The following is a 20,454-nucleotide window of genomic DNA, read 5'->3' as shown; positions in this document are numbered from 1 at the left end:
GCCGGTGTTATATTTTGTGTTGATAGGCTTGTTTCAAACGTTTATCATTCTTGACTGATGTCGAAGCAGGAATTCTCCGTTGGAGAAATGGGGAGTCATAATGTGTTGGAAATCAATGGATATGGGCCTGTTTGGGGAATTTTTTGCTATACCGGTGTTATATTTTGTGTTGATATGGCATATTTATTTCGAAGGGTCTTTTGCTATGGGCCAAACAATTCCGTGTAGGCCCTTTATAGAACTTTTTATCCTTTTCAATTTGTATTTTAATTGAAATGGGGAGTCATAATGTGTTGGAATTCAATGGATATGGGCCTGTTTGGGGAATTTTTTGCTATGCCGGTGTTATATTTTGTGTTGATATGACATATTTATTTCGAAGGGTCTTTTGCTATGGACCAAACAATCCGTGCCTACTTTGTAGGCCGTTTATAGAACTTTTTATCCTTTTCAATTTGTATTTTAATCCTTTCAGACCCATTTTATAGAGCGGGAATGCGTGGGTTGGAAAATTTTGTACCAAAATGTATAGAGAATCAAGAGATTTGTCAAGTGCCGTTATTGAGATTTGTTGGTTAAAAATAGCTCAACTTTTCTTTCCTCAATTTATTCCATCTCGCTTATAAAACAAACAGATTAAGTTAAATACAAAAATACAATGGACAGTGTGAGCAACAAGAATTAGAGAAAGTTCAATTTTTTTTACAATACGGAAAATCAAATTTGAGCGATAAAGTTAAAGATACAGCGATAAAGTTAAAGAGTGTGAAAAAAGGATTTACCTACCTATTTTGTAGGTATCAATCATTACCTACGGACTAGGTACGAGTTTTGTTATTAAAATGTATTTTGCCGTTTCAGTTCTTTAAACATTGAAGTTTTAATGCTTGTGAGCACATCTTTCATGCAAAATATCATGCAACATTCTTCTTTTTTTTAGAAAAAACCCATAATATCTAGTGTAAGTCCTCAAAGTGTGGGGCCCCCAAAAGCGCGGGGCCCGGGGCAGTCTGCCATTCTGCCTTATGGGTGATCCGGCCCTGGATGGTTCTTTTCTGCTTAATGTTTTTCATTTAATCGTTATTGAGATTATTTTAAGTATTTTTCACTGTACTTAACTGCAGCATGTCCTGTAGTCCTGCACTCTAGTGGGCGATTTCCACTATACCGGTTATTATACACAGAACAAAGAGGCCAAAACACTCGACTGTGGGGATTTTTCGAGTCTTCTATTGCAGGCCAAAACCCAAGTATTTAGGAGAAGAAAAAGACTAGGACAAGGAGATAGATACTGAAGGAGTTCTGAATCAGGGACCTCTAAATAATACATACACAATGATATAGGTATGGAAAGAAGCCTGACTAGGCCAAGACCCAAGTATTTAGGAGAAGAAAAAGACTAGGACAATGAGATAGATACTGAAGGAGTCCTGAATCAGGGACCTCTAAATAATACTTACACAATGATATAGGTATGGAAAGAAGCCTGACTAAGGACCTCAAAATACATGGAATGTGAACTCAAAATACACAGGATGTGAAATTCGAAAGCCAAGTTTACCACTCACCATTTTCGTCTTCGGAGTCCGACATGAAAGTTTCCTGCATTATCTCAGGAGCAACCACCTTGTGCTTTTCACCATCACCCTTAGCTATGATCAAAGTCTCAGTGACACCTTTGAGTGATTCTTCCACGCTGATGTAGCCTAGCTTCTGGGCAATGCTGAGCGCCGTGTGCCCTTCCTGGGGAAATAGAATAGAATGAAATGGAATAAAGTTACAGAGTACTTTAGACCAGCGGTTCCCAAACTTTCTTTTTCTTTCTACGCGGCCTCTTTTTTTTAATTGTGAACGTTCCGCGGCCCCGAGTGATTCTTCCACGCTGATGTAGCCTAGCTTCTGGGCAATGCTGAGCGCCGTGTGCCCTTCCTGGGGAAATAGAATAGAATGAAATAGAATAAAGTTACAGAATACTTTAGATCAGCGGTTCCCAAACTTTTTTTTTCTTTCTACGCGGCCTCTTTTTTTTTTAATTGTGAACGTTCCGCGGCCCATTTACTGTATTTTATGTGATCTTCCCGGGGGTCTTGAAATCCTTCATGACTTCAGTTTGGGAATCACTGCTTTAGAATAAATTGGACAAGAATAGAACAGTCTTTAGTTCCGTCACATTTGTCACAGTAAAAAAAAAAAAACTGTCTTTTGCACTCTTTTCAGTGGACTACTCAGTCGATCCTAAAACATGCTTATTATCCTGCGGTCCTAATAAATGACACTCTTCAACTCTCTAATCCTTATACGGTCGAACCTGTCTAAGTGGGAATCCAAGGGACTGACAATTTTTTCCCACTTATCCAGGTTTCCCAGTTGAAAAGCTTCCCACTTAGAGAGGTTGCCGTTTTCCTATTCCAACTTATAGAGGTAAATGTGAACACTGGTTTGGAGAAAGAGGAGTCAGTAAGGATTACTATGCTTTCCTACAAATTCCCACTTACAGAGGTCCGCTGAAGGCTCCGGACCTAGGAAAAAGGCAACCTTTCCCACTTACAGAGGCTCCGGACCAAGTATCTAGAAATAGTCATTCCCACTTATAGAGGCTCGATTTTCCCATTTAAACAGGTTTTTTATTAAAAAATGAAGGGGCCACGATTTTTTTCCCAGTTATCCAGGTTTCCCACTTAGACAGATTCGACTGTAGGACCTATATATACAAACATGAAGTTTAGCATGACTCGTTAAACTGAGTAGGGTAGTTCTTTTTATATGTATATGTAACTCACTCACTATACACTCATTACCCATCTCTAAAACTAAATGCAAGGAACAGAAATACAAACAAGCATATTGGAAACGTGCTCCGGACTGCCCCGTAGATCTTCCAGAATTTTCCTCACGCAGGAAACTTTTTACGAATAATAATTTCATTAGGAAGAAAGCAAAGAAGATATAGGATAGAATAAGAGATGAGATACAGGCAAGAAAATATGGAAATGATAAAGAGGGAGGCTAAAGGATAGAAGAAGGGGACAAGTGAACAATATTCAAATAATGAAAGTTTTGTTTAGGTCCCCCCCCCACTGAGAATGCTATACAAGGTGTTCAAAAGTTACAGTACCAAATAATTCAAAGGTGTGATACCTATTTAATAAGATAAAACTGACTTCTTTATCGTTAAACCAATAGTATAAAGGGTATCTTAGTTGTGCCTCAAAATAGAATAGTCACTTTTTCCACACAAAAAATTATCATAGAAATTTATGCATTGAGGCCCTTGGTTAATATTTTATTTTAGCCCAATAAATCATTCCTTTAAGTTTGGTACCCTAACTTTTGGACACCCTGTAATTTCTTCCCACTCAGGTTTGGTTACATTACTTATGAATATCCTTTCTTGGTAGTGGATGTGAGAGAGGCACCATTCTCCAAGAGTACTGCTGCCACCTGTGAGGAATTGAAAATGAAACGGAGTTACTTAAATCTATCTCTATTTAGTATTTTTCTCTCATTCCGAAGACCGAAGTTAAGTTTTCATTTTGACCCTCTCTCTTTGTCTGAACATCGAAATGCACATTCAACATTAACTTCCTTAAACTTCAAGATTTTCTGATGTGAGAAATTTTATTATGCTCATGTACAGGCATAAAAAAAAGAAGATTTGAATGATTCAAGATTCAAGTAGGTATTCTTCCTTGTGTTTTCTTTAGGTTATTGAGCTTTGTTTTTCTATTCAAAAGATTTCAAGTATTTCAGGCTGTTATGTAGGAGGGTCAAAATTTAACCCGCCCACAGATGTCTAAAATCTGTGTTTAACCCTTTTCAACATGAGTTTTGCTCTTTGCCCTTTCACACTAACGCCTAACAAAATTTCTCGCCCTCAAGTCAGACTGAAACAAATTTTGGCCCATCAGATGTATGGAATTGATGCTTCAGTGCAGCTTGAGAGCCAGTATTTTGTTCATAAATATGCCTTCCTTAAAAATGAAGACTCATTTTATGCCTGTTGAGAGCAAAAGGGTAGAAACAAAAGAAGGTAATGGGATGTAAAAATTGAGAAAGCTTCGAAGGGAAGAAGAGGGGGAAAAGAGTTAGGAGAGGGAGAGAAAGGGAAGGGGGGAGAGAGAGGATAACTAAAGGAGACATACATACTCGAGAGAAAGAAAGAGAGGGAGAGAGGAAAGGGATAGAGTTTGTATGAAAGATAATATTCATCGTCTCAAGAGGTTTACTACACCCTCTCTCTTACCACAATATGAAAAATGTTTTCCATTTCATTTTACTTTCTATTATCTCTTGTAGGGGGAACCTATAATTATGTACAATAGGAATGTACACGATAACTTTTCAAACGGTCTAACTTTTCAAAATCGGGAAATGGCTGGAAATATCCGTTTTGACGTCCTGCGATTCTAAAAAAAGTGATCTTTTAAATAGTCTCACACATGGCCGTGATGCTTAGCGTGTAATCAAATAAATAGTCTGACACTGTAATAGAAAGTCTTGTGAAATTCACACCACATATTTTTTCTTTCTTCTTTTTCAATTATTTATTATTCCCCTATTCTCTTCAGTTAACCTCCTTCTTTGTTTAGTTTTCCCCTTACATCTTTTTACTTTTTTTCCACCCTTTGCAAAAGAAGTTTAAACAAGAAGCGATTAAAATAATAATGATTGGAGATTAGATTTTTTCTTTTTTCAAGGAAAGAAAATACGAGTAGATAGGTACGTACATTGAAAGAAGTTTTCAATCAATGTAGGTATGGAATCATATCAAAATAATGTTCTGAAAAAATAATAAACATAATACATATAACATAAGAGATATAACAATTATCTGTCAAAAATATTTGGATGAATAACGGAAGCTTTTTGGCACAAAGGGACATCTTAGACTGACAATAAATTAGGTACATATTTAAGTAAACTAAGTTAAATAAAATTAAAAATTATTTGCAATTGAGAGAGAAAAAAATATGGTGTGGACTGGACGCAGCTTTAATGAGATTTGTATATTCAAGGGTCAATGCAGACTTCCAAGGGGCCCAAAATTCGCTCTAGTTATGAATAACTAATCTTTTCATTCTTTTCAGTGACTCACTCTTCAATTCCCCACAGACAAAGGAAGTTAGGATCTCTGGACACTTTTTTTCTGGATAGAAATAGAAAAACTGGACAGTAGGTAGTATTTGTATATTCAAGGGTCAATGCAGACTTCCAAGGGGCCCAAAATTCGCTCTAGTTATGAATAGCTAATCTTTTCATTCTTTTCAGTCTTCAACTCCCCATAGATAAAGGGAGTTAGGATCTCTGGACACTTTTTTTTTCTGGATAGAAATAGGAAAACTGGACAGTAGGTAGGATTTGTATATTCAAGGGTCAATGCAGACTTCCAAGGGGCCCAAAATTCGCTCTAGTTATGAATAGCTAATCTTTTCATTCTTTTCAGTGACTCACTCTTCAATTCCCCACAGATAAAGGAAGTTAGGATCTCTGGACACTTTTTTTTCTGGATAGAAATAGAAAAACTGGACAGTAGGTAGTGGTGAAAAAACTTACCCTAGCTCGGGCATCAACCTGGGCGCCATTTCTCAGCAGAATCCTTATAATATCCGTCTGGTTAGCCCGTGCTGCCAAATGTAGGGGTGTCTCCCCACGCACAGTGGGTATGTCAGGGTTAGCATCATTCTGGAGTAGATAGATCACTATGTTCATGCAACCCATGAAACTCGCAACATGTAGTGGAGTTAGACCAGACTGAAAATATGAAATATGTAAATTATTCATTTAGGTAAACTGTTTGGACAATTCATAACACATTTAAATCATCTAGAATAAAATTATTCCAAATTTCCAAAATCTAATTTAAAACACAAATTATTTTAGCATCATTCTGGAGTAGATAGATCACTATGTTCATGCAACCCATGAAACTCGCAACATGTAGTGGAGTTAGACCAGACTGAAAATATAAAATGTGTAAATTATTCATTTAGGTAAACTGTTCGGACAATTCCTAACACATTTAAATCATCTAAAATTATTCCAAATTTCCAAAATCTAATTTAAAACACAAATTATTCTAGGCTGAAAGCCTCTTCATATTTTTTTGGGGGATATATGACAACCTCAAAGCCTCTTTTACTGATTCTGTCATTTCTATTAGGTACTTTTCTTGTTACTGTGGAAATGCGACCACTGTTTCTAAGAAGTCACTCAATAGTCCTCTCAAGGCTGAGTGCAACCTGTATTCCAAGCACAGAGCCGAAAAACTATTGGGATAAATATTTAAAAATGAGTTGGAAGACTCAAAATGTGTTTTTAAAAAAAAGCAAGAATTTTTAATGCCGAAATTTCGGACTTTTTATTTTTAGAATTAATTAATATAAAATTATGATATTGAAAAAACTTAAAAATACGTTGTTGAGAACACCAATGCTCGATGCAAGGAGAACTGACTTGGATCAGGATAAAGAATAGTAGCTAAGATGGAAACTGCTGACTGATCTTAATTATTTGACAAGGTAACCAATTTTGGGTACATAACTTGTATAACGGAAGGGGGGAAAAAGAGTTTCCGGAACAAAACGATCACCTTGTGACAATCCACACCTGCTCTAAACACTTGTCGTAATGCCACTATACAAAGTACTGGCCAACATCGATGGCATAAATTTGGAAAATCTAAAACCAAAGAACCAAGAGAGGAACTCATAAAATGACTGACAGAATCAATAGAAGAAAAACAAAATCTGCCACCAAATGCAGTTTACAAATCAATCACAAGAGAATCCGTAAAATACAAAACACAATACCGTTTACAAATCAATCACAAGAGAATCCGTAAAATACAAAACACAATACCTAAGTAAGTAAATGTACGTAAGTAAAATACAAAATACTCTTAGTTCCAGAGATATGACAAAGTACTACACAATTGTTACTTCATAGTAGAATGACAGTGAAAAGGTAGTCTCAAGAGACTCAGTAAAAAAACAAAGTCTGTCGAAGGAAGAAAACTTGAAATATTTTCCCAAGGGATGCTTCAATGGTTCCAGAGATATGACAAAGTACTACACAGTTGTTACTTCATAGTAGAATGACAGTGAAAAGGTAGTCACAAGAGACTCAGTAAAAAAACAAAGTCTGTCGAAGGAAGAAAACTTGAAATATTTTCCCAAGGGATGCTTCAATTGTTCCAGAGATATGACAAAGTACTACACAGTTGTTACTTCATAGTAGAATGACAGTGAAAAGGTAGTCACAAGAGACTCAGTAAAAAACAAAGTCTGTCGAAGGAAGAAAACTTGAAATATTTTCCCAAGGGATGCTTCAATTGAAAGACTACAAAACACCATTCCAACACGAAAATACACTCGCAACTACCGGATTCTTACCTCGTTAAACATCAATAGGAAATGGGAAACTGTAGTAACACAGTGATGAAAATCCGACAAACTGACAAAAAATCAACACTTAAAAACAGTTTACAAATTCAAGAGGCACTGTACCAAGGTCTTTGCTTCAATTGAAAGACTACAAAACACCATTCCAACACGAAAATACACTCGCAACTACCGGATTCTTACCTCGTTAAACATCAATAGGAAATGGGAAACTGTAGTAACACAGTGATGAAAATCCGACAAACTGACAAAAAATTAACACTTAAAAACAGTTTACAAAGTCAAGAGGTACTGTACCAAGGTCTTTAAGTATAAAACCAGATGGGAAGTTTGAAATTTCAAAGCAATTTGAAGACATTGTAAACCTCGCGAAATTAAAACGATTAAACGTTCCGAGCACATATCAGATGAGGAAAAAGAGAAAACTTCCACAGGAGTCAATTTAAGTAGAGTAAAAAAATGTATTTACATAAAATAATAAGTGATACAAAATGTACAGGGCCTAGTAACATAAGGGAAGAGCTTTATTTCCTATCAAATAAAATGGTTGGAGTTGCTCAAAAACAAAATTCTCCGATGCTAATTGTTCTTACGATCCCAAGTGCACCCCAAACTTCAAGCAAAGAGACTATATAAACTTTGACACTGCCGGGAATCGAAACCGGGACCTCCGGTGTGTCAGCCTAATGTGATGCCCACTCGAATACGCAGATTGCTGAAGACTGAGTCAATATATTCATTTGTCGATGATGGGCATCAAATCCGGAAAATTTGAAGAGAACTCTTATGCCTACCACTCACGCTCGGAACGTCTGACGCAGGAATAATTTCAGACCCAGGTCTGTCAGACGGTCTGAGCGTGGTCTTACCTTGGCAGAGAAGTTGACATCAGCACGTTTGTCGAGCAAAATGTTAGCCACGCCCTCATTCCCATAGTGGGAAGCAATGTGGAGGGGGGTGAATCCACTCTTTGAAGTCACGTCTGGGTTGTGTTCATTCTGTGGAAATGGAAGTCAGAGTGTTAAACGTGGAGATGGTCGAGCAAGGGTGTTCTCGTGTTAAAAGGGTAAGAAATATTTAGCTTTGAGTTTTAATCAAACCATAGTGGCCGAGTGGATATCACACTAGGCTTGCACACCGGAGGTCCCGAGTTCGATTCCCGGCGTTGTCGATTTTTCTTGGCTCTGTGCTTGGAGATGGTCAAGCAAGGTTCTCGTGTTAAAAAAGGTAAGAAATCTTTTGAGCAAAATTTGCTTTGAGTTAATTTCGGGGTAGCCGTCTGCCTTATAAGCGCTAGGTCGCAGACAAAATTTCAAACGGGATCGAACCCACACCAAAACAACCTATCACATTAGGCTTGCACGCCGGAGGTCCCGGGTTCGATTCCCAGCGGGGTTGAAGTTTTTTCGGAGGTTGGAGTTCAGGGTGCACTCAGCTTTGTGGAAACTACTGAATAGCTACTTTAATCAAGTAGCCACCCGTGGCGGCATTACCAGTGGTGGATGATAGAACCGAGGCAGGGTCTACGGTACAACTTACTTCAAGGAGAAGTTTGGCGGCTTTGGTGTCATCTTTCTTGGCGGCAATATGTAGGGCAGGGAGTCTCACTTTGCCCCGGGTATCATTCTCTAATAGGACCGCCACTACTTTATCATGACCTTGTTGCATCGCCACTGCTAGGGGGGTGAAACCATCCTGAAATGGAAAATATGAGATATGTATACGAGTATGTAGGTTATAGGGGCTTGTTTCTGAAAACAGGAGAAGTTTGGCGGCTTTGGTGTCATCTTTCTTGGCGGCAATATGTAGGGCAGGGAGTCTCACTTTGCCCCGGGTATCATTCTCTAGTAGGACCGCCACTACTTTATCATGACCTTGTTGCATCGCCACTGCTAGCGGAGTGAAACCATCCTGAAATGGAAAATATGAGATATGTATAATGTAGGTTATAGGGGCTTGTTTCTGAAAACTACTTCAAAAATTTGTACTTCGCGAAAAAGACAATAGTGTAGGTAAGTTAATTCTGAAGTGAAAACATATTCACACTTAACAATGTCAATTGATTTTTTTTTTTTCATACAAAAGCTCCCGGGCTGTCGTCTTTTCATACTCAGACTGTTAACGCGTTGGACTTTGGATCTGGAGGTTGGTGGTTCGAGTCCAAGTCAAGTCATAAAATTTATCCAGGTGTAATAATTGGGGAACAATATTTGTGACAAGCACTTAAGTTTAGTATGCTTTAAGACAGGCATGTAAAACTGTGCGGCCCGCTGCGAGCCACAAGGGTATAATATTAAATAATAAATTAATAATATTTCACACGGAGACTTTTTTTTTATTACTTTAATCTGAAACAAATGTATCTATCTAATAAAATAATATTATCTACTTTACCTACTTACTAAAAATTTGGATTAAAATCACTAGCACGCTGGATCTAGTTCAGATTCTTTTTTTTTTTAAGAATCCCATGATTTTTTTTTTACAATTTTTTTACTGGGGGGGGGGTGAATACCTGCGGCCCGCAAGTGTTCAACAAATATCAAAAATGACCCTCTACCTCTATACATTTTGAGTTTGACATGTCTGCTTTAAGAGAAAGTTCCTTTTAATGTCTTTTTTGGTATTAGATAAAAGCTCATGTTATCTTCAAGATACTGTTTTTGCCAGCCTAGTTGGCTTGCACAATCGATATGCCTTATAAGCGCTAGGTCGCGGGTTCAATTTCGGTCGCGGGCGGATTTTATCCTAAACGGATAAGGATTGTTCTCGGCTGGCTTTCTCCTATCCTGTCTTTCTTATTTCTTCGATTTCAGGACGATAAGTTATTGGCAGTTACAGTTCCCTCTATCAAACCTCTTGGAAAAAAAGATAGGTAGGTAATTATGATTCGGTACCATCGCTAGTTTTCAAGTTGGCACTATTCAATAGAAAAACTGCTCTTATTGAAAAACTTTCAAAGTCAAGCTGTTTCGAAATTTTTGCACGTGACTGTACAATGTCGGTACCTACATGGAAAAATAATAGTTTCGTATTGATTTTTCTTTTCTTTTTCTCCCTAATAAAACCCTCCTGTCAACTAATCGTTCCTTTTTCCTTTGTGCAAAAATAGATGTGGAAAGAAAATTTATTAAAACATTAGACAGGGAACAAAGCTGGCGTATAAAATCAAATAAAATGTGCATTAGTAGAAGACTAGGGTGAAGGGAGAGGGGGGGGGGTATATTACTGCTAGTATACAGTAGGTATCAGAGGTTCTTCCTCACCCCTTAAAGTTTTTGATGTGGGGAACTGTACCTGCAAAGGTCTTACCGTCCCGAAATCGAAGAGATAAGGAAAACAGGATAGTAGAAAGCCAGCCATTCCGAGAAAGAAACTCAACTGTTTAGTATAATCTCTTGGAGGCCGTGACGTCAAAGTTTACGATTTACCGGTATTTTTTAAATCGATTTATCTCGGGATCTAGAAGTTGTAGAAGAAAATGAAAAATTCCGTTGGTCCTCATTTTTCCTGCTCTATGACTTTGAAACATTACACAAGTAAGCGCAACTGATCTATTCTTCTTTTTCTTTCTCCTCCAATGTGAAGGGGGGTGAATCCACTCTTTGAAGTCACGTCTGGGTTGTGTTCATTCTGTGGAAATGGAAGTCAGAGTGTTAAACGTGGAAATAGTCGTGTTTTCTAGTAGGGAGGGGGTAGGTCCTGGGGGCCCCGCGCCTTTGAAACTGCCCCGGGCCCCGCGGGGGGCTAATCCGGCCCTGAAGACTGCTTGTGAAGATCCCAGTAATGGGTTAATGTCGAAGATAAGGCAAAATTAATCTAGTAGTGCTATTTGGACAACCAACTAATAAAATAGTTATAGGGTGTTATAGAACTTAGTTTTATTGGTGACAAAGAATAAGTTTAGCAAAATGTTCGAGCACCTGATATTATAGTTCACCCTATATTATTTCAGATTATAATCTGAAATTTATGTGAATTTGTTTTACTGATGGCGTTTTCCGTTTTATTTATTATTATTATTTTTTTTCTACCTACTTTTCTCTCTTTTTAATAGAATTTGAGTGCGTAAAAATCAAAACTTTACTGAATTACCTACACATTTCTATTAATCTTTTGATCAAACATTTCTTTTTTATAGGTTTCCAGCAATCAGAAAGAAAGAGACCAAAAATTTAGGAACGCATCACGTTTCCAATTTAAGTTAATAAAAAAACGTTGACCATTTGATGATTTTATTGTTGCCCCATTTTTCTAAAAAGGCTGAGCTTTCCAAATAGGTAGATACAATAACTGTACTATTGTACTCTTCAGAAACATAAAATACGTGAGCCCTTGCTTAGACGGCTGGGGTTATTTGGGTAAAGGGATTTTTTTAGTTCTATTCGAGTAGGATTATCACGGAGGATCTAGAGGTTGGTGGTTCGAGGTCAAGTCATAAAATTTAGCGTAGTATATTAAGCGAGGAATGAAATTTGTGACCAGCATTTATGCAACATTTCAAATTCCGTATTTATTTTTCTAAGAATCTAACGAACATTCTTCTTCCTAGCTTTTTCCTGCTTAAATAGGGTCGGCGTTCTGTCTAACCGATATTAAGGTGTATCCACACATGGTCGACCGGCAGACTAGGGTGAAGGGAAGGGGGGGGGGATATTACTGTTAGTATACAGTAGGTATCAGAGGTTCTTCCCCTCCCCTTGAAGCTTTTGATAGAAGGAACTATAACAATGGAGGTCTTAACGTCACCACATCAAAAAGAAGATAGGCGAGGAGAAAACCAGCCGTTTTAAGAACGAAGAGTTGGTCCTGGGCGGGAAAGCGCTAGGTCGCGGGTTTGATTTCCGCCCGGGGCGAACTTTATCCTGAACAGATAAGGTTCGTTCTTAAAACGGCTGGCTTTCTCCTATCCTGTCTTTCTCTCTTCGCTTTCGGGACAATAAAGCCGTTCTCTTCATGAAGGGGTTGAAAAATTTCTTCAAATACTGATAAGAACTTTTGACAGTTCTGATTTCTGAGCCATCCTGTATAGAGGGAGTAGAACTCAATGATTTCATCGGGAACTGCATTGCATGTGGCATTTCTATCGAGTGAAGGGGAAAGCACTGCACCACTGCACTTTTTATGCACTTGTTCTTATGCACTTTATAGCTGTGTATTTCTCACCCCCCTCCTATTCTTGTCCTTTGTGTTCAACTAGGGGTGTGGGGTAGGTTAGAGCATGCTCTGGCAATTTTCAAGTTAACCAATCTTTTCAAATCAGAACTATCTTAATTTATCGAGTTTTTCATGACATACAATATGCAAAATGTAGTTTTGTGATTCCTTCTTTTTCCCCTAAATATTATACAGGTACATGTACAATGTACATATTTGATTTTAACCACGCTACGCCACTATATTCAACCCTCTTGTCCCTAACCTATCCGCTAGACAGCGAACGCAAGGGGACGCGTTTGTGACGGAGTTTGTTGATGATTGAATTAATTAGTTGTTCTATATTCAACCCTCTTGTCCCTAACCTATCCGCTAGACAGCGAACGCAAGGGGACGCGTTTGTGACGGAGTTTGTTGATGATTGAATGAATTGGTTGTCATTTTGACTTGACCCTCTTTTTGCAGACTTGTCTCTTTAACATTTTCCTTTCTACCATTTATTGGAGACAAGTTATATCTTTGTAGACTCGAGGCATTTTGACCCTCTTTTTGCAGACTTGTCTCTTTAACATTTTCCTTTCTACCATTTATTGGAGACAAGTTATATCTTTGTAGACTCGAAGGAAGGATTTCCCTGAGCCATAGAAAGAGCTTTTAAGTTTACTAGACTTTCGTAAGGAAAGACTCTTGACCCTCTTTTTGCAGACTTGTCTCTTTAACATTTTCCTTTCTACCATTTATTGGAGACAAGTTATATCTTTGTAGACTCGAGGGAAAGATTTTCCTGAGCCATAGAAAGAGCTTTTACTAGTTTTTCGTAAGGAAAGACTCCTATTTCAATGTAACATAAACTCACCTTCATCTTCTTTTACCTCGCCTTTTGCCGTGTACAGACGGAGTCGGCGTGTTTTTAGCCTCTCAATCAGCCCTAACTAGGGTGATTGCTTTGGGCTGACATTTAGTTTTGGCTAGAAATTTTACGAGTGGATGTCTTTTACCTCGCCTTTTGCCGTGTACAGAAGGGGTCGGCGTTTTTTTAGCCTCTCAATCAGCCCTAACTAGGGTGATTGCTTTGGGCTAACATTTGGTTTTGGCTAGAAATTTTACGCTTTTACCTCGCCTTTTGCCGTGTACAGAAGGGGTCGGCGTTTTTTTAGCCTCTCAATCAGCCCTAACTAGGGTGATTGCTTTGGGCTGACATTTGGTTTTGGCTAGAATTTTTACAAGTGGATGCCCTTCGCACTCAACCTTTGCTATTTCTTTAGCAAGGGAAATACAGGCTGGTATACTCCCTGTTTAAAGTCCCCCAGCCAGACAGGTACTAAAAACTCACCTAACGAGGCTATGTGGAGGGCCGTATTTCCTTTCTTGGTGGCCGAGTCCACATTGGCACCACGACTCAGCAGTTCCGTCACTACATGGAGGTGGCCATCTTTAGAGGCCAGATGGAGAGCGTTGAGGCCGTTAGCATTGGCCGTGTTAATGTCGACATTGTTCTTGAGATGTTCGATGATCTTGTCTAGATGGCCTGCACGGGCCGCACGTAGGAATGAGGTGTGGCCTTCACCCGACTGAAAACATGGAAATAGATGAATTGTTAGTCAAACTTAGAATATATTGCTGGTTGGGTGGAAGAGCTCACTATGTAAGAATCCTGTCATTCAAGCCTTGAAAATAGTAATAAAAAAATTAAAAAGTTGTAATGTGGTGAAGCTTTTAAGCCGTGTCTACACATAGTCGACTCCATTCATCGACCGCCGATCCATGGTCGATCGATGTCAACTAAAACCGTACACTACCTTGACAACATATATTTATGTAAATTGTTCTTGAGATGTTCGATGATCTTGTCTAGATGGCCTGCACGGGCCGCACGTAGGAATGAGGTGTGGCCTTCACCCGACTGAAAATATGGAAATAGATGAATTGTTAGTCAAACTTAGGATATATTGCTGGTTGGGTGGAAGAGCTCACTATGTAAGAACCCTGTCATTCAAGCCTTGAACATAGTAATAAAAAAATTAAAAAGTTGTAATGTGGTGAAGCTTTTGAGCCGTGTCTACACATAGTCGACTCCATTCATCGACCGCCGATCCATGGTCGATCGACGTCAACTAAAACCGTACACTACCTTGACAACATATGTAGATCGACTCCATTCATCGACCGCCGATCCATGGTCGATCGACGTCAACTAAAACCGTACACTACCTTGACAACATATGTAGATTCACCTCTTCACCTCGTCGAACGACGATGCGGCGTCGTCTATGTGTGGACACACCTTTACACCTGATTCTCACTATCCGTTCAGGTCACACTCCAGTCACAGTACGTTCAATGACTCGTCCGCTCGTTATTTTTGGGAATGTCGCCAAACTTTGCTTATTTCGTTCACTTATTTATTTATTCCATTTACTTAGGTATTTATTCCATTTACTTAGGTATTTATTTCGTTTACTTATTATATTTTTTCGTTTCGTTTCGCGAACGGGCGTCATAGACCGAGGCTAATTATCTTGCCAATAAAATTGAGTTTGGCCTCAAGATGAGTAATGAGATTATGGTCAGTATCTTTGTGGTAAACAAGACGACAGCTGATGGGGAAAAAAGAAAATCACCTTTTTGCTTCTTCAAAACAGAACTAAGTAGGTAACTATGTATATGATTTTTTTCTACTTGTGGCCTCAGGTACCTGCCAAAGTGATAAATGTAATTAGATGGGAGTGAGCATTTGACTTGAACGGCAGATGTGAACACTCCCATTCACTCGCTACTCACTAGTAAGAATATTTTGACTGTACTGTGAAAGGACTGGAGTATGACCGGCACTAAAGTGGGAATCAAATTTTAGTGGTTTTAGTGTCATAGTGCACAGCAACGTTCAATGAACGGTGAAATATTTCACACGTGATTAGATGGGAGTGAGCATTTGACTTGAACGGCAGATGTGAACACTCCCATTCACTACTCACTAGTAAGAATATTTTGACTGTACTGTGAAAGGACTGGAGTATAACCTGCACTAAAGTGGGAATCAAATTTTAGTGGTTTTAGTGTCATAGTGCACAGCAAAACATCCAAACGAATCCATACTTTTCTCGAACCGAGCACCAACAAAATACGACCTGAAGTTTTATAGTTCTACTTTATATAAAAGTTTTACATCTCGGTGGAATAAAAACATGGCGTTTTCTAGGGGGAAAAAACATGAACAATTTATTGCGGTAGTCTTATTTCATTTTAATCCACTGTTCTTATGTATTTTCTACTTTTCCTTAATCTTCTTCTCCTTCTCCGCTATTCCTTTTTAGCTGAATTTTCTTCTCTCTCTGTCATTATCTACTTCTGTAAAGAACTTCTTTCTCTTATGTATTTTTTTCTTTTGCATTTACATCCACAATGGAGCAGTTGCAAATGGGTAAAAATTATAAATAAATAATCGATTCCTATGTAAAAGTTTGTGAACAATTTATTGCGGTAGTCTTATTTCATTTTAATCCACTGTTCTTATGTATTTTCTACTTTTCCTTAATCTTCTTCTCCTTCTCCCTATTCCTTTTTAGCTGAATTTTCTTCTGTCATTATCTACTTCTGTAAAGAATTAACTTCTTTCTCTTATGTATTTTCTTCTTTTGCATTTACATCCACAATGGAGCAGTTGCAAATGGGTAAAAATTATAAATAAATGGTCGATTCCTATGTAAAAGTTTGGGAAAAATCAAAATCTGAGGTCAAAACTCCGAAAAAATAACCGTAAAAGGTGGACAATTCAATTTTTATTTTCCGTTCTAATGAAAGAGTTCAAATATGTGTGACGTCAGACAGTGTGGACACACCTTTACACCTGATTCTCACTATCCGTTCAGGTCACACTCCAGTCACAGTACGTTCAATGAACGGTGAAATATTTCATATTTCACACGTGATTAGATGGGAGTGAGCATTTGACTTGAACGGCAGATGTGAACACTCCCATTCACTCGCTACTCACTAGTAAGAATATTTTGACTGTAGTACTGTACTGTGAAAGGACTGGAGTATGACCTGCACTAAAGTGGGAATCAAATTTTAGTGGTTTTAGTGTCATAGTGCACAGCATGGTACCTTGACATTTTTTTCCGTCACCATGTTTCACGTAAAACTTGACTTTAAAGCTGTAAACACAGGTTCAATATGTCCACAACATGACAGCAAACACAGATGAAAACCACTTGCGAAACAAAATTCAAGAAATCAAATTCGAAAGATTTCAAAATGTTAGAAACAAGAGCTTTGGTCTACAAAAACACTTCAGCCCGAAAATGGCAAACTTAGCAAACAATCTCGGAAAAAATCTTACAGGCATCTGCCCAAAACCGCAATTCCAAAGGACCGTCTCACATTTCAACAATTCGTAACAACTCCCACACAAAAAAGAAAAGGAAAGCTCAATAAAAGATTTTCATTTTTTTTCCTTCGAAAAACTTTCCGTGAAAAGCTCCGACTGTCTCTCACACACCGACACACATGGACTGAACCATCACACCCTTTTGAACATTTTTTGGAAAGCGTGCTTTCAGTTGTAACAACCCAGCAAACCCCCGAGCGAAATATAATTCCGTGTCTTGGAGCAATAATATGGGAACTTTTTTCGTTCTTTTTTCCCCATGCGATATAAATATTTTAAGCGGATATACCTATTATTTCCATGCCATAATAATAACTGGCGAACCCTTTGGAACTTACAGGGAGCTCATTATAGCGTACTATTTTTGCTTCTATGTATGTAGTAGGTATGTACTAAGATTTACTGGGGGACGAAAAGGGGCGAAATTTTATCTTTTGTGTAGATTGAAAAGTGCACCTCTGTGATATGAATACTATGATGTCAAGCTGTGTCCACACCGATCGATCGTCGATCGAGGAGTTGAAGAGGTGAATTGTTTGGACACAACTTTAGTTATTGCATATTCAATGTACCTTTTTCTCCCCTTTTTTTTTTTTTTTTTTTTTTCTTCTTCTTCTTTCTTTTTTCCGTAGGTAAACCATTTCATCTGCTCTCCCAGCCAATTATATCTACAGTCAAAATAAAACACATTTTGAACAACGTTTCTTTCTGCCCTTCTGTTCTATCTTCTATTTTTCTTTTTGTCCTCTCTCCTCTTCTCTACTCCCTTCTTTTCTTGTTTCTTTTCTCCTCAACATAAAGTCGTAAAACATTATATTTTATACAGCATTGTTTTCACCTCTGACCTTTTCTCTCCAGTGTAGTCTTAAAGTTTCGGTAGGGGTGGTGCAGCAGTAGTTTGTTACATCTAATTGATCAGAACTCTCTATGGACCAAGTTTGTTAAGACCTTTATATTCGTCTGTCAGAAGTGTTTAGAGAAAACTGCGATGAGTAGGTATGGTATATAGAGATGAAAGAAAATTGAGAATAAACCCGATTGTGTACCTATTCTTCCGAGACTACCTATCGGAAAAACCTTGATAAGTACCTAATTTCATTTTTCTATAGCCCTATTTCCACAACAGGCAGTGAACGCTCCAGTCACAGTACAATCAAAATATGCTTACTGGTGATTAAATGGGAGTATTCGTCGTTCAAGTCACAGTATGCTCACTCCCATCTGAAACATACTTAAGTGCAGGCCACTCCGTTCAGCCAATACATGTCATGCCCATTCCCATCTAATCAACTATAGAATATTTGACCGTTCGTTGAACGTACTGTGACTGGAGGATGACCTCGACCTGAACGGATAGTGGGAACCGGGCTAAAAGTTGGAGATGGGTGTTCACCTGTACAAAGTCCATGGTTACTAACTAATTCATAGTAATTATGATTAGGTACACGTACGATACAAGGTGCTAGGCTATCTGCCTGAATGGCAAGATTGACGGAGTAGATACTAGGGTGACTGGCGTCAGATAAGATATGCAAATGCATGACACACAGCCCCTACGACTTGTAATGATAGGGTGTCATAATTTGATGCATCATGCCGTTCATGGCTAAGCTAGGCTAGACAAGTACCTATAGCATTCATGGCTGGACAGACAGAAGTAGGGTATCTTTTGGAAAAGTTTTAAAAGGTGCGTCGTCCACACATAGTAGACCAGCTGTCGCGTCGACCTATGTTATCGAGGCAGTGTGGACGTTCAGTCGACATCGATCGACGGCCGGTCGACTATGAGAAAATACTCGCATCTAGGCATTTTTAAATGAAATAAATGGAACTAGGCCTTGCACATTCTACTGCATTTAAAGGCGAACTTGGACTTCAATTATTTTTCTGAAAGCTTCCCCCCCCCTCCTCCTATTTCTTCTTCTTTTTCTTCTTCTTCTTCTTCTTCTTCTTCTCCTCTTTTTTTCAGACATTTTCTTTTCAAAGTCACCCTCAACTCTTGCCTCTTGCTTTGCGTAATTACACTTGGCATGATTCACACACAACCTACCACTACTCTAACCTCCATTACTTTTACCTTACCATAGGTAATACCATAGCAGTACCTCATTACATGCAATCAGCCGGTCGGGACTTATTATAACAAAAAATCTGGTGTGAACATCACACGACTTTCCTTATCCTAATTGTTCCCTAAAATTTTATAATATCTCTAACCGTTTAGTCGGTATGGCTGAAAACCGCCAAAAAACGGTCGAAAACCGCCAAAAAACGGTCAAAATACCGCCAAAAAACGGTCAAAATACCGCCAACCGCAGCACCTATCTCAACCAAACGTTTTGAGTTGCATCATTGTCACATTTGTGAACTACATACCAAATTTAAAGTCTCTAGCTCATACCGTTCCCGAGATATTGTTAAATTACACCAAAAACCGCCAAAAAGCGGTAAAATGCCGCCAACCGTTGCACCGATCCTAACCAAAAGTTTCGTGTCGCATCCTTGTCACATTTGACATCTACATACCAAATTTCAAGTCTCTAGCTCTTACCGTTCTCGAGATATTTTGTTTACAGACAGACACACACTTTGACGGACCAATGGCTGAAACTTTGGATTTAGGCTCTAGGGACCCCAAAACGTGTTTTGGCACTAAAAACTGACCATCGAAAATTTGACCCGATTACATTACTTTCCTTCCTATAGGATAAGGAAAGTAAAAAAATCTGATTGGGTTGGTAGGGGTGAAAAGTAAAGTTGAACTTGTGTACTGCGTATTGCGTGATAGGTTTTGCAGAAGTGTTGTTATGTTATGTGTATGTTACATTAAATTGAATAGGGTACCTACCCCCCCCTATTGGTAGCCGGGCAGGGGGGTGTAAGGGAAGCGGAAACTTGAATATTTGTGCCCACGCTTTAACACCAACATAACACACATACATATTATTATTATTATATTGTTGTATTGCGTTATACAGGCTCTGTTGATTTTTCCAAGGAAAAAATATAACGTAATAATTATATACCTTTGTCATTTATATTATAACTATGTATAGTTTATCATAATGTTCTTGTTCTATTCGTGTCGTGGTGGTGACCGGAGGAAAATCTCATTGATTTAACAGAGAGAGCCCTACTGTTGTGGGTATTTAACAGAGAAAGCCCTACCTTACTATTTTGTGTTTGCAGATGAAGGCGCGGGCAGTTACATTTCTTTTGCTTTATGTAATAAGCTACAAATGTCTATTCTATTGTTCTGGCAAACCACTTTACAATTGACATTTGATCGTACCTACAACGTAGGTAGCCCGGCTGCGGCACATTTCCCATCATAGTCTAGTTTGGTTATGGGTTCGTAAGGAAGGATCTTCTCCTCATTGCGAAGGGTGGTTAGGGCTCCAATTACCAAGCTACACTCTTAGGGTCCCACAGGTAAGTGTTCAACGCCTAAACTCTTTGGTCCCAGTGGTCGTCTTGTGCATTAAGGGAGGAGGGACAGAGGCTTGA

At 38.5% G+C, this 20,454-nt stretch overlaps 1 protein-coding gene across 1 annotated transcript in view; it reads right to left on the bottom strand.

Annotated features, from left to right (window-relative positions):
- Positions 1–20,454, bottom strand: part of LOC103505993 (ankyrin-3-like) — a 135,804-nt gene that overhangs the window by 80,852 nt on the left and 34,498 nt on the right. The window contains exons 3-11 of the mRNA XM_026821173.1: positions 13,896–14,128; positions 12,387–12,424; positions 11,691–11,708; positions 9,213–9,325; positions 8,940–9,095; positions 8,270–8,398; positions 5,554–5,751; positions 1,864–1,929; positions 1,569–1,743 (exon numbers count right to left, since the gene is read on the bottom strand). Of these exons, the coding sequence (XP_026676974.1) occupies positions 1,569–1,743; positions 1,864–1,929; positions 5,554–5,751; positions 8,270–8,398; positions 8,940–9,095; positions 9,213–9,325; positions 11,691–11,708; positions 12,387–12,424; positions 13,896–14,128 (1,126 nt within the window). The remainder of the gene's footprint in view (positions 1–1,568; positions 1,744–1,863; positions 1,930–5,553; positions 5,752–8,269; positions 8,399–8,939; positions 9,096–9,212; positions 9,326–11,690; positions 11,709–12,386; positions 12,425–13,895; positions 14,129–20,454) is intronic.

This window comes from Diaphorina citri, unplaced genomic scaffold, assembly GCF_000475195.1.
Source record: "Diaphorina citri unplaced genomic scaffold, Diaci psyllid genome assembly version 1.1 scaffold207, whole genome shotgun sequence".
Classification (NCBI taxonomy): domain Eukaryota; kingdom Metazoa; phylum Arthropoda; class Insecta; order Hemiptera; family Psyllidae; genus Diaphorina; species Diaphorina citri.
This window is presented reverse-complemented; position numbering and strand designations above follow the sequence as displayed.